General features: G+C 57.6%; 3 protein-coding genes across 5 annotated transcripts; 2 read left to right on the forward strand and 1 right to left on the reverse strand.

Moving 5' to 3' along the window:
* Positions 1-2396, forward strand: CDKN2D (cyclin dependent kinase inhibitor 2D). Its single transcript, XM_082649992.1, has 3 exons — positions 1-16; positions 274-429; positions 1470-2396. Exons 2-3 carry the CDS (start codon positions 289-291, stop codon positions 1815-1817), a joined length of 489 nt encoding a protein of 162 aa, XP_082506118.1. The 5' UTR covers positions 1-16; positions 274-288; the 3' UTR covers positions 1818-2396.
* Positions 2397-2880: 484 nt separating this feature from the next.
* Positions 2881-11115, forward strand: KRI1 (KRI1 homolog). 2 transcript variants are annotated; one of them, XM_082650755.1, is made up of 19 exons: positions 2881-2980; positions 3094-3167; positions 3936-4041; positions 4534-4642; positions 4886-4940; positions 5027-5076; positions 5374-5470; positions 5561-5638; positions 5921-6048; positions 6723-6849; positions 6935-7030; positions 7134-7304; positions 8139-8214; positions 8309-8397; positions 8483-8609; positions 8695-8825; positions 9741-9805; positions 9902-10000; positions 10775-11115. In XM_082650755.1, exons 1-19 carry the CDS (start codon positions 2887-2889, stop codon positions 11112-11114), a joined length of 2112 nt encoding a protein of 703 aa, XP_082506881.1. In that variant the 5' UTR covers positions 2881-2886; the 3' UTR covers position 11115. The 2 variants fall into 2 exon arrangements, with proteins under 2 accessions (XP_082506881.1, XP_082506882.1); XM_082650756.1 differs by having other exon boundaries at positions 5030-5076.
* Positions 11116-11683: 568 nt separating this feature from the next.
* Positions 11684-17351, reverse strand: ATG4D (autophagy related 4D cysteine peptidase). Of its 2 annotated transcripts, XM_082650757.1 has the most exons (10): positions 16946-17351; positions 16307-16390; positions 16052-16225; positions 15483-15759; positions 15345-15409; positions 13790-13920; positions 12654-12732; positions 12501-12577; positions 12304-12423; positions 11684-11880 (listed from the first exon to the last, which is right to left on the reverse strand). In XM_082650757.1, exons 1-10 carry the CDS (start codon positions 17175-17177, stop codon positions 11698-11700), a joined length of 1422 nt encoding a protein of 473 aa, XP_082506883.1. In that variant the 5' UTR covers positions 17178-17351; the 3' UTR covers positions 11684-11697. The 2 variants fall into 2 exon arrangements, with proteins under 2 accessions (XP_082506883.1, XP_082506884.1); XM_082650758.1 differs by lacking the exon at positions 16307-16390.
* Between the last annotated feature and the right edge of the window lie 654 nt (positions 17352-18005).

Below are 18005 nucleotides of genomic sequence, written 5' to 3' on the forward strand. Positions count from 1 at the left end.
TCGAGGAGGAGGGAGGGTGAGTTGGGGGAGACCCGGCCCCCAAGGGGCGGGCGCCGGGCCGGGCGCTGCGGGCCTCGGAGGGTTGGGCCCGGGCCCACCGGCCGACAGGGGGAGGAGCCGGACGGGAGGGCGGGGGTCGCGCAGGAGCCCCGGACTGGCGAGTCGGACCAGGAGCCTCGCGCAGGCCGGGGACGCTGTGGGAGGGTTGTTCGGGCCAGCGCCGGTGGGCTCCCCCGCACTGACCGCGTCGGGGTGGGGCGGGGGGCTTCGCAGGCCGCAAATATCGACATGCTGCTGGAGGAGGTCCGCGCCGGCGACCGGCTGAGCGGGGCGGCGGCCCGGGGAGACGTGCAGGAGGTGCGCCGCCTTCTGCACCGCGAGCTGGTGCACCCCGACGCCCTGAACCGCTTTGGCAAGACGGCGCTGCAGGTGAGGCCCGGCCCTCCCGCAGCGAGGGCGAGGCGGGGAGCGGGGCGAGGACCGGGACCCCAGATACCTTCCCTCTTCTCTCCTTGTTCCCGTTGGTAGCCGACTGGGGTCTGTTCCTCCATCGCTGGGCTGACTTGGCTCCCTGATGTCCCCTTTCTTAGGTGGGTGGTGGATGGGGTTAGGTTGGGGGAGGGGAGAACTTTCCATCTTCGGAGTATTCCTCGTTCTCTGATTGCGGAGGATTCAGTTTCCCTGGAGAAGTTCGTATTCCTTGGGTGAGGGTTCAGCTTCTTTGGATCCCGGTTTCATGAGGACGGCTCCAGTTTCTTGGAGCTTGCATGGAGGATCCGACCGCAGGAAAAAAGGATTCATGTTTCCAGGGTGTCCCCATTTTCTGGGGGGGGTTCTCTGAGAGGTATCCAGTTTCTGGGGGGTCGGGGAATCTCCATTCCCGCGGGATTTTCATATTGCCATATTATTGGGGGGATCCCAATAAGGGAATAGTTACAGATTGCATGGGAGTCCCTCTTCCCTTGGGGACATTTACAAAAGGGGAACCCCATTTCTTGAGAGGGTCAGGTACCTTTGGGAGCATCCTCACTATATGGGAGGGGGAAATTCCTTGGAGATGGAGTTTCAAATTCCCTGGCCATCTCCTTTCCCTTGAGGGGGCTGTTCTCTGAGGTCTGTTTCCTGGTGGGGGTTTCATATTTCCTGATGATTTCCCATCTGTGGAGAGAAGTGTCTCTGGTTCCTTGGGGGAGGGTCTCAGGTTCCTTGAAAGTTTCCATGGGGCTATACCCTAGGGGGAGTGTATTATCCTTGGTGGGGGGGTGGCCAGTTTTTTGAGGGTCCTTATTCCCAGATCATCTTCTATGGGGTCTCAACAGCTGCCTGGGAGTTTATGTTCCCTGAAGTTTCTCGTTTGCTAGAGGACCTCGTCTCTGGCATTCTCTACTCCTGAATGCCCCTCTCTGCAGTCACCCATTTTCCTGGACCTCCTCCTTCGGAGACCCCCTGACCCTCTACCCCCCGAACAGGTCATGATGTTTGGCAGCCCCACCATCGCCCTGGAGCTCCTGAAGCAAGGTGCCAGCCCCAACGTCCAGGATGCCTCCGGCACCACTCCAGCCCATGATGCAGCACGCACTGGATTCCTTGACACCCTGAAAGTGTTGGTGGAGCATGGCGCTGATGTCAATGCACCTGATGGCACCGGGGCCCTCCCCATCCATCTGGCAGTGAGAGAGGGCCACACGGCTGTGGTCGGCTTCCTGGCTGCCGAGTCCGATCTTCATCACAGGGACGCCAGGGGGCTCACACCTCTGGAGCTGGCAAGGGGGAGAGGCGCTAAGGATCTCATGGACATACTGCACATACCACTGTGACCTGGGGCCACCCACTCCGGCAGCAGGACCCGGCTGGGTTCTGTGTCAGAAGAGGAGGGAAGAAACACTTTCTCCCTTTCTTCCTCCTGCTCACTGCCGAGGGGCACCAGTTTGTGGCTTGTTGGTGTTGATTTCTGGGGTGTGTGTGTTTGAGGTACATTTCTGATTTTTTTTTCTCACCCCTTTTGGTGTGTTGGGCAGAGAAGGGCTCCTGCAGGCAACAGCCACCTAAACGGTTCGGTTTCCTCCACGCCCCGACTGCTGGGGCTACAGACGAGTCCCAAGGGCAGAGCGTTTAAAGCCCCAGCCCTAGAGTGAGGTCATCGCTTCCAAGGCTCCTGGAACCTGTCGACCTTGGCTGGCTGTACCGAGAGAGAGACCTCAAGTGTGCACACTGCTTTCCGGCATGGGGGAGGGGGGAGTGTTCCAAATCAATAAAAGGGTAGTATGAGTTCATTCATATTTTGTTGAAAGCTTGGTTTCCAGTCCCTTGTACAGCGTTAAAGAAAAAAAAAGTCTATTTATTATGATTTATGGAAGAAATTGTTGTGTGTGTAATTTAATGTTTTTACCCATTAAATTAAGACTTGTGCATGATCACAGCGCCGGTGGCTTCTGATTTTTGAGGCTGCGATGGAAAGTCGCGTGTTCAGGATGTTTGTGGGGGTGGGCACCGGGGTCGCGGATCCTGGATCTTTTGGGGGAGGGGAGAGAGTGGTAATTCCCAGGGCGCCACGGTGAGTGAGCTGGGTGGGGCAGCGGTTTGCGCTGTCGGAACGGAAGGGAGGCAGGAAACCGCGAGTGGAGAAAGGGCCCCCAGATGTCAGCTGGGTGCCGGGAGCCCCGGCGGGTGGGGGAGTCGGGTGGGCGGTGGCTGCAGCCTTCCCCGCAGAGGCGTGGCGCATGGGCGGGGACTGCGGTCACAGGGCTAGGGATCCCGGAAGGACCGGGGGCGGATTAGGTGCGGCCCATGAGGTTCCGCCCCATTTAAAGCTCGCTAGTGAGTAGCCCCGCCTCCTGGGGGGGTGGAGCCTCTTCACACGCGTGCGCAGTGGATCGTAGAGCCGCCATGCCGGAGCCGCGCGGGTCGTCACCCCTGCGGGTGAACGCGGCGTTCGCCGCGCGGTACGGCCGCTACCGGGAGCGCGAGGAGCTGCAGCGGCGTGAGTGCGGGGCGCATGCGCGCTGGGCGCCGGCGCGTGCAGGGCGGTCGGGAAGTGGGGGTTGATCTGCTCCCCCAGCCTGAGCTGGGGGGGATCCCATCTGTGCCCCACAGTGAAAGATCGCTATGGGGATAGGGACAGCTGCGGCGACTCCAGCTCCGAGTCTGACTCCGGCGACGAGCGCGTGGTGAGCTTCCCCGCCTCCCTCCCGGACTTGCAGGAGGTGTCCAAGCCCCACACCGCATCCCGGCCCCGACTTATAGGGGGCGGCTAACCTCCAACCCCATCGCGCCGTACGGGAGCGTCCATCTCCCACCCCCCATTTCCATGAGGGACAGACAGCGCCCTTCCCATCCCCAGGGAGTGGGCAGATCTCCCCTACTTCCTCTCCCCTACCTCGGATCTACCTGCCCATCTTGATCTGTGAGGTGTGAACCCTCTGTCCACATTTTCATCCCTAACAGTTTAACCATTTCTCCGTGTCTGCCTCTGTCCCCAGAGTGGGGCATCCCTCTGCCACATGCGGCACCCAGCTTTTCCCCATATCACCCCTGATCTTCCCAGCCTCACTGAGCAGTCCAGCCCTTCCTCTCTGTTCTGATGTGCCCTCTGCCCACTTGCCCCTAGGTTGTCCATCCCTTGTTGATACCAGAAAGTACCACCCACCCCCTTGCCTGCTACCTTCCTCTGTCTCATATCCCGTACCTATGTGTGGACCACCCCCAAGAGGGCCCCTCTCCTTTCTCCACCTAATTGACCACTTCCCCCAATTCAGATCCAGCCCTCCACCCCCACCTGCCTCTACCCAGCCGGATTCCCCCGCTTCCTTCCTCCTAACATATACTCCTCTATGCACACTAATTCCCACACACTCTCAGCCCACCTGCCCCTGTTGCTTACTGCTCCCATCACGGCCCCTTTCTGAAGTCTGTCCCCACCCCTTTTCCTGCCCTAGGAATTTGACACTCAGCAGGAGCGTGACTTTTACAGGACCCTCTCCTTACTGAAGAAGAAGGATCCGCGCATCTATCAGAAAGATGCCACCTTCTATCAGAGAACAGGTCTGGGGCTACTTCTACTGAGGCCCAGATTCCTCATTGCTTTATAGGCGGTTGTGACTGTTTAATGGATCTCCACACACATCAAAACTGATTAGCAAAGGGACTTCCCTGGCAGTCCAGTGGTTAAGACTCCATTCTTCTACTGCAGGGGGCACGGGTTCAATCCCTGGTGGGGGGAACTAAGATCCGGCATGCCACGCGGCAAGGCAAAAAAACCAAAACAAAAACACCGCTTAGCAGAGTGTCTTAGGTTGTCATTAATAACGGCTGTGTGCTTGGCCCTGTTCTGAGTGTGAATTATTCACTGAATGATCACTGCCAGGTACTTCCAGGTAGTAGCAAGTGTGATGCCTCTTTGATAGCTGGGAACTAGTGGCTCGGGGATTTGAAACCTCGGTCTGACTCTGGCCCAGCATAGTCTTACTCTCTGCCTGGGGGAGGAAGGGGTTTGTGGATGTGGGTGATGGCAGGTGTCTTCTGGTGTCCCCGCAGCATCGTCCTCAGACAGTAAGGAGGAGCCAGCAGCTGAAGAGAAACAAAAGAAGGTGCAGCCCATGTACCTGAAGGACTACGAGAGGAAGGTTATTTTGGAGAAGGGAGGGTAAGGAGAAAGCCTGACCCCTCTGCTCCCACCTTCCCAGGGCAGGTGGACACATCAGGCACTTAGGGGCAGGGGTGGGAAGAAGCCAGTGACTCATTAGAGTTGAGGGAACCCTGGAGAGCAGGAGCCTGCCTGCACCCCACTGCCCCCTCCACCAGCTGTTGCTCTTAACAGCCCCCTACCCCATGGGGACAGACAGGCCATGGGGAGTCTATTCTGAAGCCTTCTTCCTTCTTCACACAGCAAATATATTGATGAGGAGAATTCAGATGGGGAGGCCTCCAATCAGAGACTTCAGGTGAGTGGGGTGGAGGCTGGGTGGGGGGCTTGGGGGCGCTTGAAGCCTCAGGGCTGGGTCTGAGGCCCATGTCACTCTCTCTGCAGCAGACCTCATTGAAAAGTTATGTGGAAGAACAGAAACAGCTGAAGGAAAGGTGAGCCCTGGGGCTGGCTGAGTGGCCAGATGGGAAGGAGTTGAGGCTCTGAGGTTGGGCGGGCCTGGGTTCAAATCCAGCTCTGTCACTTAATGGCTGTGTGCCCTTGGGCGCATCGCTTGCTAGCTCCGGGCCTCAGTTTCTGCATCTGTGACATGGGGTTGGTCATGGGCTCTATGTCACAGCACAGCTCTGGGCTTGTCAGGATGAGCTCAGGGATTAGTAGACAGGGCTTGTCTTGGGGCAGCGGGCAGGGCCAGCCCACCCATCCTGAGGCTTGTTCTCTCGCACGGGCAGCTTCCGGGCGTTTGTGGAGGACAGTGAGGACGAGGACAGTGCCGGCGAAGGTAGCTCCGGGTTGCTGCAGAAACGTGCTAAAAGCAGAGAGGAGAAGGTGGGTGCTGGGGCCCAGCTAGATGGGGGCTGGTGGCAGAGAGGGGGCCCCAGGGCTCCCACAGACCCTCAGCGCTGGCCTTCCCCCCAGGCCCAGGAGGATGCTGATTACATCGAGTGGCTGAAGGGGCAGAAGGAGATTCAGAACCCCGACACCCTGAAAGAACTGGTGAGTTCGCATTCATGGTCACTGACCCACTAAACTACCTGGTCTGCTTCCATCCAACCTTTCCCTGGAAACCGGCCCTTGAGATGGTAGCCAGGAGCACATTCTCTATAGATGGGGTGTGTCCTTCTCTGGGCCTCGGTGTCTACATCTATAAGATGAGGATTAGCCCACCTACTTCCTAGGCTGGCTGTGAAGCTGCAGTCACCAAATCCACTGGGTGCCCGTATCTGTGCTCCTTCCCTGTCCCTGATCCGGGTCCTGTTACCCCCCCTTCACCCCTAGACTCACCTCAAGGAATATTGGAACAACCCAGAGCTAGATGAGGGGGAGCGCTTCCTGCGGGATTACATCCTCAACAAACGCTACGAGGAGGAAGGAGATGAGGAGGAAGAGGAGGAAGGAGAAGAAGGGTGAGTAGCCATGTCCCCCAGGGGCCTCGAGCCAGCACTGGCCAGAAAGGAAAAGGCACCAGGCGTTTACACTTTTTCACATAGATGGTAGCAGAGTTAGCCTTTTTCTTTTCTTTTCTTTTTCTTTTTCTTTTTTGGCGGTACGCGGGCCTCTCACTGTTGTGGCCTCTCCTGTTGCGGAGCACAGGCTCCGGACGCGCAGGCTCAGTGGCCATGGCTCACGGGCCCAGCCGCTCCGCGGCATGTGAGATCTTCCCGGACCGGGGCACGAACCCGTGTCCCGTGCATTGGCAGGCGGACTCTCAACCACTGCGCCACCAGGGAAGCCCTTTTCTTTTTCTTTTTGGCTGCGCTGTGTGGCATGCAGGATCTTAGTTCCCCAACCAGGGATTGAACCTGTGGCCCCTGCAGTGGAAGTGTGAGTCTTAACTACTGGACCACCAGCGAATTCCCCAGAGTTAGCCTTTCTTGAGGAAAAGCTGCAGAGTGTGGGCTCTGGAGCCAGGGGGCCCTGCCACTGGATTTCCATGCCTCGGTTTTCCCATCTGTAAATGGGGGTAACGGTGGCACCCTAGCAGAGGGTTCTTCTGAGGATTAAATGAGTTAATATGCTGGTACACAGGAGTGCAGGAGCTCGGCTGACGCCCCCAGTCCCATCCCATCTCATCCCTCAGGGTCCCTGGCCCCCCAGTCCAGCTGGCCGTGGACGACTCCTCAGACGAGGGTGAGCTGTTTCTGAAGAAACAGGAGGACTTTGAGCACAAGTACAACTTCCGCTTCGAGGAGCCAGACTCTGCCTCGGTAGGTGGCCAGTGCCAGCTCCGGGGAGGACCTGGCCCGCAGGGTCCAGGCCGGGAGAGCCTGGAATCATCTCTGCTGCCCACAGGTCAAGACCTATCCTCGGAACATCACATCCTCCGTGCGCCAAAAGGACGAGCGCAGGAAGGAGAGGAGGGAAGAGACGCGGGAGCGGAAGAGGAGGGTGAGTGTCTGTTGGGGCGGTGCGCTGTGAGGAGGCGGGACCCAGCCTGCAGGGGGCAGGGGGGAGCCCATACCCTCCCTCGCCCGTGAACTGTCGCCTGCAGGAGAAAGCGAGGAAGCAGGAGGAACTCAAGCAGCTGAAGAACCTGAAGAGGAAGGAGATTCTGGCCAAGCTGGAGAGGCTGCGGCAGGTCACAGGCAACGAGACACTGGGCTTTGAGGAGCAGGACCTCGAAGACGACTTTGACCCTGCCCAGCACGACCAGCTCATGCAGGTGTGGCCCCAGAGCCCCAGCCCGGCTGTGCAGCCGAGTGCTCAGAGTGTGGCTCTGGAATCAGCAGTCCCTTCCTTGCTGTGTGGCCTCAGAAAGTGACTTGACCTCTCTGACCCTGTGTCTCTGTCTATAAAGTGGGTCTAACTGCAGCATTTATGTCAGGGCTGTTGTAAAGATAGCCTGAGAGGAATACTAAATGTTAATTAACTTGGTAAATGCTCAAGGAACTGTGGGTCCTGGTATTTCCTTTAAACTCATTTATTGAGCTGTGAGTGTTTATTGTTGTGTTTGGGGAAACACAGCTTCAGGCCACTGGAACAGGCGATGAGGGCTGGATGGGAGAGCAGTGGGGACCACGGGCACCGCAAAGCTGCTCCTGACTAAGCCTGGGAGGTCAAGGAAGGAGACTAAGGATGCATAGGTGGGCCAGGTGAAAACTGGAGTGGGTGGGTGCTGTGTGGTCAGCGTTCAGCCTTCACTTTCTAGAAGCTTCTCAGTCCTGAGCTTCAGCTTCTCAGTATTTGGCAGTAGTTTCTGTCTCTTGGGGAGCTTGTGAGAACACAGTGAGATGCAGCCCAGCGTCCAGCACGTAGTAGGTGCTTATAAACGGCACGGTTAGCAATATCTGCCTTTGCCAGCCAGTGGAACAGGGGGCAGAGAGCAGGGGGGTCAAGGGGGCAAGATGAGCCAAAAGTGGGTGTGGAGGAGCCCAGACACACAAGGTTCCCCCGACATCAGGAGCTGAGGGGGGTGCTGCGAGGCCATTTAAGGTGCAGGAGTGCTGCCATCTGGGGGGAGTGGGCCCTGCTCACCCTCCCGGCCCCGACCCTGCAGAAGTGCTTCGGGGACAAGTACTACGGAACCATGGAGGAGGAGAAGCCACAGTTTGAGGAAGAGGAAGGGCTTGAAGGTGAGGTCACTTGGGGCAGTGGGCTGGGGGCGGGGGCTGCTTGGCCTGACATGACCCCCCGGCCCATCCCTGCCTGCCTGTCCTCTGGAATCAGACGACTGGAACTGGGACATGTGGGCTGGGCCGGAGCAGAGTGGAGCTTGGAGCCAGCAGGAGCCGCACTGCGAGGACCCCGACTTCAATGTAGGTGCCCTGGGCGCGGGGATCTGGGGGTCCTCAGAGGGTCCCGAGGACCGCAAGGGCAGGCCTGACCTGCGCATCCCGGCAGATGGATGCCGACTATGACCCCAGCCAGCCTCAGAAGCAGCAGCGCAAGGCTCCTTCATTGGGCAAGAAGAAGCGAAAGTCGCCCTTCGCCGCAGCTGTGGAGCAGGAGAAGCCTGTGTTTGACCCTGGTGAGGCCCGGGTGGGCGGCCGTGGGCCGGCAGGGGCTCCACAGGGCCCGGCACACCCCGGCAGCCTGGCTCTGTCCCCGCTCAGGGGACAAGACATTCGAGGAGTACCTGGACGAGTATTACCAGCTGGACTACGAGGACATCATCGATGACCTGCCCTGTCGCTTCAAGTACCGCACGGTGGTGCCCTGCGACTTCGGGCTCAGCACCGAGGAGGTGGGACCCTGGGGCACCCGCTAGGCAAGGGGGAGCCTGGTGCCATCTGTGCTGTGACGTGGCCTGTTTTTTCATCTCGAAAACAACAGGAATAATAGTGCTGATGACAGTACTAACAATATTACCTGCCTCAAAAGGTTTCTATGAGGCAGGGGCTCAGACAGTGCTTTGCCCACAGCAGGCCCCAATAAATATTAGTTTTAATTCTGTTACCGTATATCGGCAGCAGGGTGACCCTTAAGACTTGACACAGGTTCAAATCCTGGCTCAGCCGCTCACCAGCTGTATAACCTTGGACATGTGACTAGAGCCTCTGTGCCTGGGTTTCCCCGTCTGTAAAATGGGCCTCATAGCAGCCCCACCTCATGGATGTGGATGTGAAAAAAATATGCTTTGAACGTCACTTGCGCCTTAGCCCCAATGGCTACGGATGCTTGACAGTAAAAGTAGACGATGTTTATTGAGCTTATAACATCTGCATTCACTTCATCTTCCTGATGACCTTCCAGTAGGTTCTAAGGGGGTGCCCAACTCATAAGTGAGGAACCTGGGCCTCATCTGTAATTAGCAAACCCAGTCAGTGGCATGGAGACCCCTGCCCTGGTCTGAGGCTGCTGGGACCACAGTGCATAGGGTCAGGGCTCAAGGGCCCAAATTGTAATCTGAGAGTAGCCACTTCCTGGCCATGTGACTTGGGGCAAGGATCCCCCCTCTGAGCCTCAGTTTACCCATCTGATGCCCCCAACAACAAAAAAATCAATTAGCCTCTGCAGAAATCAGTTCTTTCTCACCATCATGACATTTCTGCTGGGTGGAACTGGCATTACCCTGCTTTGACCCATGAGGTGACTAAGGCTTAAGAGTCAGGGCCCCCTGGGGCTCACGAGCAGGACCCCACTCTCCCTGCCCTTGCAGATCCTCACTGCCGATGACAAGGAGCTGAACCGATGGTGCTCCCTGAAGAAGACCTGCATGTACAGGTGACGGGGTGGGGCTGGGCCAGGTGCCCCGGGGGGGAGGGGCGGGCAGGCTGAAGGCAAGCATGGGCAACTCCCAGAGCACCCTGCGGCCTGCAGGTCAGAGCAGGAGGAGCTGCAGGACAGGAGGGCGTACAGCCAGAAGGCCCAGAACGTATGGAAAAAGAGGCAGATCTTCAAGTCACTCTGCCCAGAGGAGTAAGTATTGCTGGTTGTAGGGGGTGGGTGGGCTTGGGAGCCTGCCAGGCCCAGGTTTGAGTCATGCTCTGTCAGCCATCTGTCACATGACCTTGGGAATGGGGTTTCCCTTCTCTGATACCTGGGTGTCAAGTCCTGGCTGGGCTGTAGCTGTGTGATGTTGGGCAAGTCACTTTCCCTCCCTGGGCCTGCTTCCTTATTTGTAAAATGGGGATAAAGATGGCTCACTTCTTGTTGGGTTTTTCTTTTTTTTGAGGATTAAGTGAGTTAATTCACGCACAGTGCTTAAAACAGTAAGTTCTGGATAGGTATTAGCTCTTGTTATTATGCCTGTTATTTCCTGATCTATAAATGAGGAGTGATAAAAGCTCACGGAGTTGATGGAAAGCTAAAATGAGTTAATTTGTGTGAAGAGCTTAGTGCAGGCCCAGGCTCAACAATCAAAATTATCAGTGACACAATCCAGCCTCAGAGTTCAGTAGAAAAATCCCAGCTTGGTATTGCATTAGACCCACGTTTGAGTCCCAGGCAGGCCCCTGAATTGTTTTATTTTTTTTTATTTTTGGCCGCGCCACGCGGCATGTGGGATCTCAGTTCCCCGACGAGGGACTGAACCCGTGCCCCCTGCAGTGGAGGCACGGAGTCTTAACCACTGGACCGCCAAGGAAGTCCAGGCCCCCGAATTCTGAACCTCTCCTTTTCACATCTGTAAAAATGGGGGATGGAAAGCCTAACTGTGACTGGCCTGGGCTGAGCCACGCCTTCCTCCTCCAGGACAGAGATGCCCACAGAAGCCACAGGGAAGCCACAGAGAGACAAAGCTGGCCCACAGGGGCAGCTGCTGGCACCCGATGGGGCCTGTGGGAAGTGGCCCCAGCCTGAGAGCCCCCCAGTACAGGAAGAGGCAGCCCCTGCGACAACCGCTGAGAAACCGGCCCCCCAGAGGCAGAGGAGGGGCAAGAAGGCACGTCTCCTGGGCCCCACAGTAACACTTGGTGGATGTGAGTTCAGCCGTCAGAGACTGCAGGCCTTTGGCCTCAACCCCAAACGGCTGCACTTCCGCCAGCTGGGCCGGCAACGGAGGAAGCGGCAGGGGCCTAAGAGCCACCCCTGAGCTCAAGGAAGCCTGCAGGGGCCTTGGGGCTCCTCCCCTTCAATCAAGCCCCCTCTTATCGACTGTATAGACCCTCACATCTACCTGTGGGCAAGGGAGTCTTCCCATCTTAGAGATGTGAAAGCTGAGGCCTACTCAGTAAGCTTCCCCGGATGACTTGGAACCTCACCTCGAGACTTACCCTGAGCCCCATCCCTTAAATGCTGGGCCCAGCCATAGCCAAGGTCAAGTCAAACAGCTTTATTAGCCCCCATTGGTCACAGCCCCTCCTCCCTCCCACCAGCCCTTGGCAGGATGGGGGCGTCGGGACCGGTGAGGGGCATGGACGGTCCAGTGCAAACTACAGTACTGAGTCAGGCCCTGAGTGGGTGCCCGGGGGCCCTCCCTCCGTGCCCGGTGAGGAGGGCCCAGCTGGTGGGAGGCAGGTGTGCGGGCTCTGTTCCTGGCTGAATGGCCGCGGCCCGGAGGCTTCCTGGACTGCTCTCAGCTGCACTTGTCAGGGAGGGGAGTTCAAGCTCCCACACCCAGAGTGACATAAATAAAAAAATAAATAGGGTCGTGTCTTCTCCCTCATCCCCTCCCTTTATAAAAACACAAAGTCGTCAGAGCTTGGGCGTTTCGCCTTGAGGAGCCGGCCTGTGCGAGGGAGCCGCAGTGTGGGTTGGGAGGGCTGGGAGCAGAGGTCGTCCAGGCTGTGGTCCTGAGCATGGCCCTCAACCAGGGTGAACATGGGGTATCGCTCTGTGGCTGAGGAGGAGCTGAGGACCTGGTGGGCGGAGAGAGAAGAGCTCAGCCCCCAAGCCATGTGAATTATCCTAGTGGGTGTAATTATCTTAACAGGTACATTTATCAGGTGCTTCCTGAACTCAACTGCCATCCCTCCAGGGCAGTGATGCAAGCCAGCCAATCAGCACCTTCTGTGCCCTGGCTATAGTGATTGGCTCAGTGATGAGCACATGGCAGGGTCCTACCACTTGACCCCCTGGAAGCAGCTGTCCACTTAAATTTTTCATTTCATGCCTCTTTTTGCTCTAATTAGAGCTGGGCTTTTGCAGCTTGTAGTCAGGATAATAATCTTAACAACATAGCCTGGACGTGGCCTTGCCAGGTCTGCTGGCCTCAAAGCCTCTGTTCCTTTTCTACCCTTGCCCTGCCCTTTGCCTCCCACCCTCCAGCATGCCTTGCTCACCCTGGTCAGCTCTGAGCAGAGCGTCTCAAACTCCTTCCTGTCTCCAGCATAGAACCCCACAGTACAGCTCGGGTCCATCTTGGCAAAGGCCATCTTGCGGGGTGAGGTGCAATGGAAGGACTGGGGCAGACAAACAAGGGAGGCTCGGGGGGAACCCTCCACAGGCCTCCAACCCCACCCTGGGGATCCCAGCTCACCTCTAGGGGGAAGTCAGCCTGGCTGACATCCACAGTGGGCTGGCAGTAGTGAGGGTCCAGGTAGAGGAGGAAGTCATCTGCAGGGGAGGAAGCGTGAGCAGGGGTGGAAGAGGGTAAGGTGGGATGGGATGAAGCAGGATGGGGTGGGCCTACCCTGATAGCCAATGAAGTACAGCGAGTGGCGTGGCTTGCCCCCCATGATGCCAAGGCACAGCTCTGAACGCAGGAGCTCCTGCAGGGAAGAAAGTGGGTGAAGGTAAGGACCCACAGCAGGTGCCGTCAGTGAGCATTGTAAGCACTGTCAACAAATGCATAGCAAAGGCCCAATGTGTGCAAACCCAAGCCTGTGCTGGGCCCTGGGGGGTAGCAGTGACCAAGATAGACAACACCCTGCCCTTATGCAGCTGATGTTCTAGTGCGGGAGAACAAGGAACAAGATGAGCAAGTTACGTGTCACAAGGCGGTAACACTGGAGAAAGAATAAAGGCGGAAAGAAGGCTTTGCAATTTTAAACAGGGGAATCAGGAAAAGGCCTCACTGAGAGATGACGTTTTAGCAAAGAGTTAAGAGAGTTAAGAGTGCATCTTGGGATACGTATAGCTGATTCACTTTGTTATAGACCAGAAACTAACACCATTGTAAAGCAATTATACTCCAATAAAGATGTTAAAAAAAAAAAAAGTGCATCTTGGGAAAGAGTGCTCCAAGTGATGGGAACAGCAAGTGCAAAGGCTCTGAGGCAGGTGTCTTCTGAGAACAGTGAAGAGGCCTGTGTGGCTGGAGCAGAATGAAGTGAGTTGGAGAGTGTGGGCAGATGGTACAGGGCCCTGTGGGCTGTGGAGGGATCTTTGGCCTTTATTCCGGGTATAAACACATCAGGGTCTTTCCAGCCTTGCTGTTCCTTTTGCCCGGAACACTCCTCCTCTGGCTTCTCTCTTGCTTCTGGCTAGAGAGGGGCTTTCCTAGGCTGTGCAGCCACCCGCATCTGCCCCTCATCGTGTTAATTTTGGTTCCTTTAGAGTCCGAGTTGTAACACCACAGCTGTCAATTTGGTTCCACATACACTGCCTGTTATTCCCCCATTAGAACGTCTGTTCCCAGAGGGCATCAGTTGTTGCCTGTTCACCTCTGAATCCCCAGCAGCTGGGACAGTTCTTGGCACATAACTGGCGCTCCGTAACTACTGGATAAACCGATGAAGAGATGAAGGAAGCATAAACACCTAACCCAAGCTGAAAAAGTCTGCAGGGCTCCTGGGGGGAGGCATGGTAGAATCTGGTAGAACCTACCTTCATGCAGGGCACGTACACGGGGTTGAGAGTCTCACCACCCAGCCGCACTGGCACCAGGATGACCACGGATTTCCACTCAGCTGTGGGGTCTGGCCTGGCCACCAGGCGTGCCACATCCGCCTTGTACACTGGAAGGACAGGGCAGCAGGTCACATTCTCTCCGGCCCTTCAAGCCTCAGAGTATGGTCCTCCATCCTCAGGGGACCAACCCTGCCTGAGCAACCTCTTGGGATGACACTCCTGTCATCGGCAGAAAAACACCTTTCCCGTGTCCCCCCACCCCAAGCTCCCTCAGACAATCCCAGGGCCTCCAGGCAGGTGTGGACATCCCCATTTTACAGAGAGGGCAACTGACGTCCTGAGACTGAGACAAACAGTGTAAAGCTAGGAGGAGTTGGAGAGCCTTCCCCGCAGCCCAGAGTGCCTCTAGTCCTCCCCGACTTAGCGCCTGGGTTTCTAAGATGGAAATGGGAGCACTGAGCAATCCGCCAGTCAGCTGAAAGTTCCTGTGTGTCCCTCCTCAAGTCCCGTCTGCTGGTTTCTCCTCTCCCGCCTCCTCCCTTGTGGCTATGTGAGCCCCCTCCTGGCTCCCAGAAAAGTGCATTCAACCCTTTCCGGAGGCAGCTGCTACGGTCTGAATGCTTGTGCCCCCCTCTAAATTCTTATGTTGAAATCTTACCCCACAAGGTGATGGAATTAGGAAGTGGGGCCTTTGGGAGGGGATTAGGTCAGGAGTGAAATCACTGCCCTTATAAAAGGGACCCCAGAGAGCTCGCTTGCCCCTTTTGCTACCTGAAGACACAGCAAAATGAACCAGGAAGTGGGCTCCCAACAGACACGAAAACTGCCAGTGCCTTGTTCTTGGACTTCCCAGCCTCCAGAATTATGAAAAATAAATTCCTGTTGTTCACAAGCCACCCAGTCTATGGTTTTCTGTGTGCTGTTTTGGTTTTTTGGCCATGCCGCGCAGCTTGTGGGATATTAGTCCCTGACCGGGGATCGACCAGGGCCCCGGCAGTGAAAGCACCGAGTCCTAACCACTGGACCGCCAGGGAAGTCCCTGGTCTATGGTATTTTTGTTACAGCAGCCCTAACAGACTAAGAAAAAGGCTCTCCTGAACTGTTTTCGAGGGAATAATAATAAGAATAGCAAAGATTTAGTGAATACTTACTAAGTGAGAACCACTATCCTAAGGGTTTTACTTTTATCACTGACTCACTTAATCCTCATGACAACCCTGTGAGGCAGAGACCCAACTTTCGTACATGTTGGACCTGTTTACACAGTAAGAGCGAGTTGGACCTGCGAGAGGAATTCCTTATGTCTTTTATTCTATCACTCAGGGAGAAGCCCTGAAGTCTCCTCTCCTGGTTCCAGAGGGAGGGAAGGAATCCTGAGCACCCTGACCCAGTGTGGGCCTCGAATCCTTTCCAAGGGTCCCTCTGCCGCAGAACTTGTTTCAGCATCTGAGGAATGTGGGTCCTAAGAGGGAGCTGAGGTAGTGACTGGCTCAGGGTGAGAACCCTGTGACCTTGGCTCCCAGCCCCTTACCTGTGCAGTCCTGAGAAACGTACACCACCAGGCGGGTGACCTCTGAGCAGCTCTCCACAGCTTTCCTGGGGATGGGAGGAAAGGCCTGAGCTCCTGGGGGTACCCAGTAGCTCCCGTGTCCCCTGCAGCGGCCCTCACCTGAGTATGTGCGCCACCAGGGACGGCCCATACCAGTCACCCGCCTTCTTGCCCGAGCTCTGCCCAAGCTCCACCAGCCGGTGTAGGCCGAAGGGGGCCCGGGGATGGTCAGCGAACCAGGATACAATCTGCCGGTGCCGGCGCTCCTGCTCCGGCTCAGGGGCAGCCTGGGCCCAGCGCGGAGGCATCCAGTGGGCAGGCCCACGGTACCGGTTGGGAGAGGCCAACCTCGATGGCTCAGGGGGACCCAGGCCCGCGCCCAGGGACCACGTCCAATCTGGTAGGGATGGAGTTAAGAGTCAAATGGCGATGGTGTAGGGGGGTGGGGCACAGTTCCCACTATCCATGATTTACACACAACTCTACTGCTCCAGAGATGCCGTGTTTAACTACAATTTTCACATTCCTTCAACTTATTTTCTAAACAACTCTCACTCCCCGCCCCCCCACAAGCTTACTTTACACACAATTCTAACACGACTTTAAACTCTGTTTACAAACAGTTCTAACACTGCTGACCTGTGGTGGGCGCTACGCTCCTACTGTGCCCTTCCCCCTCCACCGCTCACCTCTGGGCAGGAAGTGCAGCAGCAGCCCCTGAGCTAGCATCATCTGCCCACTCCGTAACATGCATCCCCAGCCACAGTCGGAGGTCAGGCAGCCCCCGGCGAGAGGTGGGAAGTCCCGGCGGTAAGTAAACCATAGGCGAGATACAAAGTCCCGCTGGAAACGCTGGATGTCACCTACAAGAGCAGGCCTGTCAGTTGCCACCAGAAACACCCCTGCGGGACTCCTCCAACCCTAGCCAGGGGCCACCAGCTCACCCTCGCCCTCGAAGCGGTAGCGGCGGCCACAGAGATGGACGCTAGAGATCTTGCTAAAGCTGGTCCGGCTTTTGACTGCCCAACCTGGGGAGACATGGGGCAGTGTTCAGCAAGATGAAGCACTTGCTTGGCAGACACGCAACCTAACAGGGCAGCAACAGCGCTTAAATTCTCCCATCTGTGTGATGGGGATATCCTAGTTCCTATCTCAGGGAAGGCTCTGGGGAATCCGTGCTACACTTCTCCTGGATGGAGGCGGAGCCCCTAGTAACAGCCACATGCATGTCTGCCGTTAATTCGGGATGAATCAAAGCACGTCTGATTACTGTACCCATTTTACAGAGGAGGAAAATGGAGGCACAGGGAACAGAAAACCTTGCCCAAGGTCACACGGGGAATCGACTGAGGCGTGTAAACACATTCCCCTTTGGACCTGCCAGCCAGCGGCCCGCTCTGGGCAGGGTAGGGCGGGGGACCTACCCACAGGTGACTCACGGGAGGGGAACAAAGGGTGGAATACTTGACAGGTGCAGGGTCTGGTTCTCCTTGACTCCCACCGACCTCCAAGTTCCCAGCCCGCCTGAACCCTCAGCTCGCTCCCACCTCAAAACCCAACCCCGGGGCCCGCCCCCTCCTCACCGTACTTGACGTTGTTCCAGGCTGTCAGGAACTTCGCTTTAAACTTGTCCACTTCGTCCGGCTCCCCCGGGCCGGTCCCGGACGACGCAAGAGCGGGGCCGCTGGCTCCGGGGGGCCCCAGGCCGTTGGGGTCCGGGGTTCGGGGGCGCCGTGGCCTGCGGCCCTCGGGGCTGCGCGCGTCCTCCTGGCTGCCGCTCCGGTACTGAGCTGCGGCCGGCGACACGGAGTTCATGGGCGCGCCGGGAGGGCTGACCGAGGGCCCCAGGGGCCGCGCTCGAGCGCCCCAGGGGCCAGGACGCGGCCAGGACGCGGGCGCCCAGGAAGGCGCTAGTGGGCCCCCGGCACGGCGACCAGGCCCCCGGGCCCTGTGCGGGACGGTGTCACCGCCGCCGCCGCCGCCATTTTAGCGGCCCTGGCCCCGGGAGGGAGGCGGGCGTGACACAGCCGGACGCCCCGCCCAAGCCCGGCCTCCAGCCTGGGTCCCCAGCCCCAGTCCCTTGTGGCTGCGCTGTGACCTCCTGACGCCGCACCTCCCTGCGGCGCCCCGCGACCCCCTCCACCGCCCGCCTTATCGCAGAGCCAGGCGCGGCCGAGCCCCTGGAGGTCCTTATCGGAGGCCCCAGAGCCGGGAAGCCCCGCGCCAGGCCCCGCCCCTCGCCGGTTCCGGCCCCGCCCCTCCCGGCCCCGCCCCCTCCGTGCGCTGGGGGACTGACCCCCCCAGGCGGGACCCCTACGCGGTTTGCACCTGACCACGTCCGCCAGAGGATCAGAGCGCTGCTCTGCGGGCTGCGCACCCAAGACCCGCCTCGGTCGGGGGCCCAACCTGTGCGTGACACCCACTCCCCCAAACTCCCCCTTCAAGCCATACCCTTACGTGCTTTAGTTTCCCCAGGAGCAGAAGGGCTCAAATACACGCAACAACATAAACGAATCTTCCTAATTTTGCTGAGGGAAAGAAGCCAGACAAAAAAGAAGAGTATATACTCGCTGGTCCCATTTATTTAAACTCTAGAAAATGCAACCTCGTCTATAGACATAGAAAGCAGATCAGTGGTTGCCT

This window comes from Grampus griseus (genome assembly GCF_964374135.1).
Source record: "Grampus griseus genome assembly, chromosome: 3".
NCBI classification, from domain to species: Eukaryota; Metazoa; Chordata; class Mammalia; order Artiodactyla; family Delphinidae; genus Grampus; species Grampus griseus.

Bases quoted from the DNA above. Each gene is read 5' to 3' on its own strand.
- CDKN2D (XM_082649992.1), top strand. From the start codon at position 289: ATGCTGCTGGAGGAGGTCCGCGCCGGCGACCGGCTGAGCGGGGCGGCG. The intron at 430-1,469 runs GTGAGGCCCGGC...CCCCCCGAACAG, and splicing joins TTGGCAAGACGGCGCTGCAG to GTCATGATGTTTGGCAGCCC.
- ATG4D (XM_082650757.1), bottom strand. From the start codon at position 17,177: ATGAACTCCGTGTCGCCGGCCGCAGCTCAGTACCGGAGCGGCAGCCAG. The intron at 16,391-16,945 runs GTGAGGAGGGGG...ATGTCTCCCCAG, and splicing joins CTGGAACAACGTCAAGTACG to GTTGGGCAGTCAAAAGCCGG. The intron at 12,733-13,789 runs GTAGGTTCTACC...TCTTCCCTGCAG, and splicing joins TGTACGTGCCCTGCATGAAG to GAGCTCCTGCGTTCAGAGCT.
- KRI1 (XM_082650755.1), top strand. From the start codon at position 2,887: ATGCCGGAGCCGCGCGGGTCGTCACCCCTGCGGGTGAACGCGGCGTTC. The intron at 6,850-6,934 runs GTAGGTGGCCAG...TGCTGCCCACAG, and splicing joins AGGAGCCAGACTCTGCCTCG to GTCAAGACCTATCCTCGGAA. The intron at 7,305-8,138 runs GTGTGGCCCCAG...CCGACCCTGCAG, and splicing joins AGCACGACCAGCTCATGCAG to AAGTGCTTCGGGGACAAGTA.